Raw genomic sequence first — 9,959 nt, forward strand, 5'->3', positions numbered from 1 at the left:
GGGCCTCGAGGTCGAGTCGGATGCCCGGCTAAGGGCAGTCGATAGAAGATTAACAGTTATGATAAATTTGATGGCGGCTCTTTATGGCCAATAATGAGCAATAAATAAAGAAAAATTAATGAAATGTGATAAATATAAATAAGATAATAGATGTAAGAAATAGAATCAAATAGAGAGTATGTTTGAATTAGAGAGCAGAGAATATTCTTGTATTGAATGTAGTGTGTTGTATATCGTCACTTACAAAATGACAAGGACCACCTTTATATATGAGGAGGAATCCCAACATAGTACAAATACATTTATTATAAAGATATGGGGCTGGTACAGCCATTTAATGCCATGATACGGGTTTGAACTAGCCTAATAGACTTTGTCAGCTCTAGTCATGTACCTTGGGAACCTCACATCGATCCACCATAGCCGCTGGTTTACACTGCCTCGAGCTCGATCATTGAGAACCCTCGGGGTCGAAACCCCGAGCTGAGCTTCGAGCCTTCTGGGGGCAGTCTTTACGACGCGCCTTAATGATCATAAAATTGTACCACTAATTTTTACCATATACAGATAGTCCCCGCATTTCTTAGATTAAAATGAAAAGAAACGATTTTGACACCGATCTCCTCGAGCCTCTTGTCATGATGTCATGCTTATGACGTTAGCTTTAGCAATGACTGAGACGTCCCATCGATACGTCTTTCCTAGGAACATTTAATGTAGCGCCGGTTTACTTTCTCAGGCGATAATATCGTCGTCGATCTTGGATGAAAGCTGGATCAACTTCTCCCATTGCTGAATTATTTGTTAAATGCTAAGGTTTTTTCTTTGGGTGTCACACTTACTGAGGTTTTATATGCTTTAATGTTACTGGAAATATCGGAGAAAGTTAATGTTGTCACAATAATTAATGACGATAAATAGGTAAAATACATTGAACCGGGACGCATTTTTGTTACATTTTAAGGTTGAATGTTGATTTTGTTTCGGAAAGGTCATGTACTAATATTCTTGCGTCATTCACAGCGAATGATTTACCTTACTAATGGCTTTATAAGAGAATATTCCTTTTTATTTTGTTTTTATACTATTCACAATAAAAACCAAAGTTTTTATCAGAATTTATTTTTATATTATATTATAATATATGTCATCTATAAAAGCAGTTTACTATAACAGTAAAAATATATCGGAACAACTAAATCTTTTAAGAACGGAGAAATTTTAGTCCATTCTTTTTATAACTTAAGAAATGGCTCAGGCAAAATCTTTGTTGTGGGGCCGTGAAGTGCCCACTAAATCGGGAACCAATTAGGGATAGGTTCTGCAAATATCTTTGCACATATTTTAATAAACCAAGTGTGTTTATGTCTATCATTGTTGTAATATAATACTCTATCGAATGCCTGGATATAATCCCAGTAAGTAAAATTCATGGGTGATTTATTAAGGCTTATCTGCCTCTCTTTCATTGTGGATATCCCCCATTTCTTCAACAGATATAATCTACTTGATAATAATTTTTGAGAAGTTATAAACGTTCTCACTTGTGTTATAACCGGAAAAGTGCTGGAATTTTGCACTTCCTGTGCTGATGAGGATGGTTTCATAATAAGCGTGGGTTTTATATGATTTACCCGGGTAGTATAACCCATTAATCACGTATCTCTGGAATATCTTCCATGGTTCATCCTTTCGCTGAATCTCAGAGTTTTCTAGGAGAAATATTATTTCTTTCTTTGGTAATTTTTCGTAGGACTTGATATCATCGTTGTCCTCTTCTCTGGCGATTGAAGCAAATGTATTACTTTGCTTTTTGGCGGCCAAATATGCATGTAGATGACCGTATAATGGATTATCTTCTGGAATATCATCCAGATGTATAGACGGACCTGATGAAGAATCTCCTTTATGAAATATCTTTGAGTTTATTAAACTCTTTTTTCCTACTTGTATCACCGTAGAATTTTATGAGGATTCGTATGACGATCCCTGAGAATATGATCTACTAGGGGAAGATCTTCCCCTACCTCTGCCTCTGGTGGCCCATGAAGTGTCCATTCTGCATAAATAATAAGTCAATTTATTCTGAGAAGAGGTAATCCAAAGCATATTATCCCTAACAATTTTAATATAAATATGAAAACGCATAATCATGAATAGAAAATGTAAAATCAATCTGGTTATCAATGATAGCTTTAATTATCAAGTCAATTATGAGACCTTGAAGATCTCGATTTAATCTAACCACTTTCAGGATAGTAATTAACAATTCTTCCTCTAGAAAAGTTGTATAGAAATTCATAATTAATCAAGGTATTCTCGAGATAAGAAATCCGGAAGGGAATTATCAATTCATTTTTTGTATTGAATTTCAAAATCAAAAGGCGCCAGTTGAGCTTGCCATCTAGCAAATATTAATTTAGACGCATTATGTTTGAAATCTTTGTCAAACATATATTTAACAGATTGAGCATCAGTTTTTATTAAAAACTTTTGATTATATAAATCGTCTTGAAATTTTAAAACACATTTAACAATAGTCAACATTTCATGAGCCACAGTAGCATATTTCTTCTGGGCTTCGGTCCATTTACCAGAGTGAAATCTTATCAGGTATTCACTCTTATTGTTGGGATTCACTTGTTTTAAAATCCCACCGTAGCCAATGTTGGACGCATCAGTCTCAATAATTTTTTGCCATGTAGGATTAGCAAGAGTTAAGCAAGGTAAAGACTTAACACGTTGTTTAATACTTTTGACTAACGTAGTATGCTGGTCAGTCCAAGGCTTCTTATGATCCTTTTTCAGCCTGTCGTATAGAGGGGCTAGATCACGAGATAAACTTTTGTAGAAAGGAGATATATAATTCAAACTTCCCAAAAATCTTTGTAATTGAGTCCTGTCAGTAATAACATCAGGAAATTTTGAGGCAAAATCAATCGATCTTTGTATCGGGGTAATTTTTCCTTGGCAAATATTATGACCTAAAAATCGAACATTTGTTTGGAATAGACTCATTTTTTGTTTAGAAATTGCTAAACCGTTTTATATTACAATTTTCTTACAAATATCAAGATGCTTAATATGCATCTCTAATGTTTTTGAAAATACTAATATGTCGTCAATATAAACGATGATAAAATCTAGATAAGGGTTAAAAATATCATTCATAATTTTCTGAAATTTAGAAGGGGATTTTTTAAACCAAATGGCATGACATTCCATTCATATTGACCAAATGGAACATTAAAAGCAGTTTTATAAGCAGTTCTATGAGTAAAAGCAGTTCTTGTAAAGACTTTTAGCTTGTTAGCTTCTTCATTTTGTAAATCAGTTGAAGTAAATAAAGTTTCGAAATTCAGTTCACCATCTTCAGGGCCTTGCATCCCGGCCTTATAGGTATTTGTTTATTTTAATTTTTTTAAAGTATTTAATTACTCTCTCCTCAGCCGTGACTATGTCCAGCTAAACGGATTCATATCTATGTTGAAAAACTAATTTCTCTTGCATATTAACCATGAAGAATCCAGACTCTTTCAAAATATAAAGGAATTTTAATATAGTTTCTTGGCTTGGTTCCAAATTGTGGTACAGTCGACTCTGGTACTACTCTTATTGGCTTTGCCTTAGAGGCTACGTCTAGCCAGCTGTGACATTAAAGCCCGCTGAAGTTGTCAAAAGAGCTATCCCTTTCACAGTTAGAACTGCTAGACACATGGACTCAATAAGAGTATGTATCGGACCTAGACAGGCCCCTTGCTTGGGTAAAAGGATAGATCCTTCCATACAGTCATTAAAACTATAGTAAAATTTCCATATATTTCGATTCTTTACTGGTCGTGTGGACTACCGCCAACCTTCAAAGGTACTGAAACAGCTAGATCTGGATGGCCGTGCGGACTACCGCCCGCCTACCCTGATCCTGGTGTAAATGGTATCAGAGCCTAGGAATTTTCATGGTAAATATGTAATAGATATGAAATATTCAACATAGATATGAAGCTTTTGGAATGGATCTAGGAGAAACAAGTACTAAAGGTACTAGACTTGAAGAGGTATATATGCCTCAAAACCTTGATTTGTTAAATAAATGAACGATTCCTAAAGTTTCTATAAAAACCATTTATGATTATGGTTGGTTTGATAAACTTTCTTCAAAACAATTGATAAAAACGACTGAACAGTCTTTGGTATTAAATTCTTTTGAACAGACTATTCGTTTGTTAAACAAACACGTTATTGACTTATACAAACATCATTATCATTACTTGCATATTGGTATGGTTCAAATTGCGTTTAAACCGTTAACCCTTAAAGGGTTATCAGAGACCTTTTTGGCAGCTCTTAGAGATGCTAGAAATCTGAATTTCAGACAATCTCTGATGGGTTCGATTGAATCTACTTTGGCCTATGGTCCAGTATATTTTAATACTCAACCCAATCTGCAACTATCTCTTTCTGATGTTAATATTCTTGATGCCTTGACTTTAAATGTGAAAATGCATGGTTATAATTATGCGCCTGGTTCTGAACTTATATGTCTGTCTTATAGGATTTATTTTAAATTATTATCTACTTTGAATCCTAAATGTAAGTTATATGATACATCAGATCAGACCATACTGGTAGAAATCAACTTTGCAAGGTCCAAGGTCACCACTAGGAGACCTATTAGGTGGGAAGAAATTAATTTCCCAACTACTTGGACTTTAAATTCGGTTTTATCCCCAAGTCAGATTACTAACGATTTGTCGAATACTGAATTTTTGCATGTTACTCAAAATCGAGATGGTAGGATTTGTATTCAATTTGATGATAAGTCTACTATTTATAATAGACATTCATTTTCTAATCATAGACTTCTACCTGCTATTCAACATATTTCTCCTGTTGAACCAGTCTACTGTCCAGCTTGCAATCGTGCAGCCTCTTTACACACTATTACTAGTAAAGTTAGTAATAAGCATGTCAAAAGGGTTGAAAGGGTTAAAGTTAACCCTCAAACAAATATTGTTCAGGACAATGATAATATTTCAGATAAGGATATTCCTTCTGTATCCGAGATGGATTTCGACCCCAATAGTACTTAATGATTCCACACCAAATTGATTTTAGCCCCGGTTCTCGGGCACGAAAATATATTCAAAAGGAATTTTTTAGTGATAAATGGAGCCAGTTTAAAACGTGGTTTTTCGATGCTTATAGCAAAGATAATTTGAATAGTATTTCTCAAGAATTTTATGAAACTTGTGCTTTGCATAATCAAATTATGTATTTTGTTCCTTGGTTTATAACAACTTATTTGCCTCTTTATATAAAGGTACTAAAAAGATCTTATAAAGATGAGAGTGGTAATATTACTAAAGCCATTTATCCTCCTCAGGCCCCCTTTATTTTACCTAATAATACTGGTATTACCTTCATTGCTTTTCAAAAATTTATTGATGATAACGTAGCAGCTATTAGTATCACATAAATTAATAAATTAATTTCTCAAAATAATTATTTGAGTTTATATGTAAAAAATTTTGGAGAACATATCGGTTCTCTTGATAAAAAGTTTGATGATTTGACTGTTTTAATAAAAGAAATGACTATTAAGAGAGGACCAACTGATGTTGCCTCCACTTCAGGAAGTAAAACAGTTGATCAAGTTATTCTTACTCATGTTCAAAGACCGCCTGAGATTCAGGATTTTAAATTTAAATCTCTTGATGACTTGGCACAACTCCTTGATAAAAAGCTTTCTGGTTTGAATGTTAGACCAATTGATTTATCTAAAAAATTTGCTGATAGAATTGAGACCGTTTCTGATTATAAAACTGAGACATGGTCAGAGTTTAATAAACTCAAAGGTATAGTTAAACTCAATAGTAGGTATGCCGACAAACCAAGGATGCAAACTTACTATTATCCCCGTCCTACTCCTCAAGATGTGTTGATTGAGGAACGCGACTGGAATCAGACTAATACGTCTTATAGTGGTTCCGAAATTTATGAATGGAATCTTGATGGCTTAACTAATAGACAGGTAACTATTCTTGTACATAGAATGCTTATGTACTCAACTATCTGTAAAAGTGTTAAGAACACAGATATAACTATTTGCAAAATAATTATTGCAGGCTTTACTGGCCAACTTCGTGGCTGGTGGGATAATTATTTATCCGTTGAAGAAAAGGCTTTAGTTATTAATGCTACTACCATAGACGAAGGTGTTGATAATATAAGTATGGCTCTAGTTAAGGGTAGAGAAGATGCAGTGTATACCCTTATCCTTACAATTTTAGAGCATTTCAATGGTAGATTTACCTCAAATCATGAGACCATCAGAACGTTACTTAATGGGCTTCGATGTAAGACCTTTAGTGAATTTAGATGGTATAAAGATACTTTTATGAGTAGGGTTATGGAACTACCCGAGAATAAATATGAGCATTGGAAAGCTAAGTTTATAGACGGCCTCCCTTCCTTAATTGCTGAAAGGGTAAGGAAAGTATTAAGGGGTAGTTACGGTGAAATTCAGTATGGTCATTATACCTATGGTAAACTTATAGGAGTATGTACACAAGAAGTATTAACCTTGTGTAATGAGCTATAGGTGACTTTTGTACCCAGTTCGGTTTACTCGGAACCTCTACTCAAGGTAGGAAGAAGAAGAAAAATAGATATCATAGGTATCCTAACCCGGATAGCCCGTATAAGAAAAAGAGGTCTAGATATAAGTCTAAGGAAGAGCGTGATACTAGAAAAGCGCATCGAAAATCTACTCGATTTACGAAAAATAGATCAAAGAGAGATCTCGGTGATATTAAGTGTTATAAGTGTGGAAAGTTTGGTCATATTTTTCCAAATTGCAAGCTTCAAAAGCTGAAAACCTTAGAACTCGATGATGAGTTACGCGATAAGGTTTATGGCTTGTTATACACTTCAGGATCAGAATCTGACTATTACTCTGAGACTGAATCTGAGGATGAAGTTGATTTAATTGATTTGTCTGATAATGATAAAAATATTGATACTTCTTGCATAAGTTGCAAAGGTGATATTTGTACTTGTGATGATGACGAATTTTATAAATTGCAATCACAATTTTATGATTTGAATATGAAAACTATTACATCTGATAATGTAATAGAACTTTTAAAAGAAGTTACCGATGAAAAATTTCGTGAAAAAAATTATTAATTTAGCTGCAAGTTCTAGTTCTAGTAGTTCAAAACCTTTTGAAAAATATAAGAACGAATTTGAACATTTTGCGCCTTATTCTTTGTCTGAAATTAATAAACGACTTCATAAGTCCAGTACACCTAGCAGAGATGCTTCTTTTGATGATTTGAAAATCGAAATTGAGAATTTGAAAAAAGATATTAAGTCTCTTAAACAAAATCAAATGATTTGTGATCACCGGATTACTCAAATTGAGAAAAATAATTCTCTAACTGATTTTCCAACTGATTTTTCGGCTAAAGGAATTTCCGAATCTTCAAATGAAAAGGGAAAAGAAATTTCTGATCAGATTGATTCGATTAATGAAAATTCTGATATGTTTTTAGGAATGATGCAGGTTGTTACGGCTCATAAGTGGTACATTAAATGTACTATCTTGATTGATAATACTTTCTCTCTAACTGATGTAGCAATGATTGATAGTGGAGCAGATGTAAGTTGTATTCAAGAGGGTCTTGTTCTTACTAAATATTTTCAAAAGACCACTCATTTGGTAGAATCTGCTTCTGGTCATGCTTTAGATATAGAGTATAAATTACCAAATACTCGTATTTGCCAAAATAGAGTTTGTATTCCTCATTTCTTCTTTTTTGTAAAAAACCAGTTATACCCTCCGAATATACTTGGAGCCCCTTTTATTAATGCTATTTACCCTTTTAATAACATAGATGCACAGGGTTTTTCTGCTACTTATCAAGATAGAGAGATAAGTTATTCTTTTGTTACAGATCCCGTAACTAGAGATATTAACGCCTTGATTAATATGAAACAAAGGCATGTTAATTCATTACAATCAAAAATATTGTGCATGAATATATTCGATACTTTACAATCTGCTAAAGTTCAGCAAAAGATTAAATTGATTGCTGAACAGATGGCTGTTGATGTTTGCGCCGATCACCCTAGTGCCTTTTGGAACCGAAAAAGGCATATTGTAACTCTTCCTTATGAAGAAAAATTCTCCGAGGATGATATCCCTACTAAATCCCGACCTTGCCAAATGAATGCTGAATTAGTAGAATTCTGCAAAAACGAGATTGACAGCTTGTTACAAAAGGGTTTGATAAAACCCTCAAAATCTCCTTGGTCATGTTCGGCCTTTTATGTTAATAATGCTGCAGAAAAGGAACGTGGTATTCCTAGATTAGTTATAAATTACAAACTGTAGAATAAACATCTGAAATGGATTAGATATCCTATCCCCAATCAATTTAATCTTTTGCTGAACCTTAGCAGATTGTAAAGTATCGAATATATTCACAGTAAAGATTCGAAATATACGGAAATTTTATTATAGTTTTAATGACTGTATGGAAGGATCTATCCTTTTACCCAAGCAAGGGGCCTATCTAGGTCCGATACATACTCTTATTGAGCCCATGTGTCTAGCAGTTCTAACTGTGAAATGGATAGCCCTTTTGACAACTTCAGCGGGCTTTAATGTCATAGCTGGCTAGACGTAGCCACTAAGGCAAAGCCAATAAGAGTAGTACCAGAGTTGACTGTACCACAATTTGGAACCAAGCCAAGAAACTATATTAAAATTCCTTTATATTTTGAAAGAGTCTGGATTCTTCATGGTTAATATGCAAGAGAAATTAGTTTTTCAACATAAATATGAATCCGTTTAGCCGGACATAGTCACAGTTGGGGAGAGAAACAAAGTAACTAAATACTTTTAAAAAATTCAAATAAACAAATACCTTTAATGCCGGGATGCAAGGCCCTGAAGATGGTGAACTGAACTTCGAAACTTTATTTACTTCAACTGATTTACAAAATGAAGAAGCTAAGAAGCTAAAAGTCTTTACAAGAGAGAGAGAGAGAGAGTTCTTAGAGAGAGAGGGTTTTTTTCTAATGCTCTTCTTCAAATGAAGAGTTCCTCTATTTAAAGAAAGAAAAAAGAAACATAAAGAATCTTTAAATAGTAAATTGGGTCCCACATCTGGGTCCCTATACAGTGTTTCTACTGTTGAGAACAGTGTATCTACTGTTGTGTGGGGTCTTTGGCGGCTTTTAGTCAAAGTCCTCTTCTGTCTAAATCATTCATTTGTTGGAAGAAATTTTGCACCTTGTCCATGTTTTTAACGGATAATATTACTTCCGGTTGTATTGGCTGGGAATCTTCTTCTGCGATATCATCGCCACTTGTTTCACTGCGCATTGATGTGTTTAATCTTTCAGTCTGGTTTATAGTTTGAAGTAGATTTCTTTTTACTTCTTCCATATATTTATTTATTAATTGTGTCTTATCTCCTTCTTGAACAGAGATTCTTCTAGCAATATGCCTGACTGAGCTATCGTCAAATATTGTATTCTAGGGAGTAGTCAAATATAATTGGATCTGTGCTGAAATGGAATCCTATAATTCTTGGTCATATAACAATTTTGCCTTAGGATCATTCTTCATCAACTTATACCAAAAATTATTGTAGAAGACCCTGTATAAGCAAGGAATCTGTTCTTCAGTAAACCCCAATTCGGGGGTCCCTTTGTGAATCCACGGAATAGAGAATTCAATGAAGAAGTGCATCTGATCAATCTTTTCTAAATAACAGATATGATCTGTATGATATAAATCTGTTAAGAACGGAGAAATTTTTGTCCATTCTTTGTATAACTTAAGAAATGGCTCAGGTAAAATCTTTGTTGTGGGGCCGTGATGTGCCCACCAATTCAGGAACCAATTAGGGATAGGTTTTGCAAATATCTTTGCACATATTTTAATA

At 34.0% G+C, this 9,959-nt stretch overlaps 1 protein-coding gene across 1 annotated transcript; it reads left to right on the top strand.

Moving 5' to 3' along the window:
- The first annotated feature begins 5,590 nt into the window (after positions 1-5,590).
- On the top strand, positions 5,591-8,398 carry LOC138887281 (uncharacterized). The gene is made up of 3 exons (XM_070169009.1): positions 5,591-6,545; positions 6,935-7,042; positions 7,959-8,398. Exons 1-3 carry the CDS (start codon positions 5,591-5,593, stop codon positions 8,396-8,398), a joined length of 1,503 nt encoding a protein of 500 aa, XP_070025110.1.
- Positions 8,399-9,959: the final 1,561 nt, after the last annotated feature.

Source organism: Nicotiana sylvestris, chromosome 3, assembly GCF_000393655.2.
Source record: "Nicotiana sylvestris chromosome 3, ASM39365v2, whole genome shotgun sequence".
In the NCBI taxonomy this organism is placed as follows: Eukaryota; Viridiplantae; Streptophyta; class Magnoliopsida; order Solanales; family Solanaceae; genus Nicotiana; species Nicotiana sylvestris.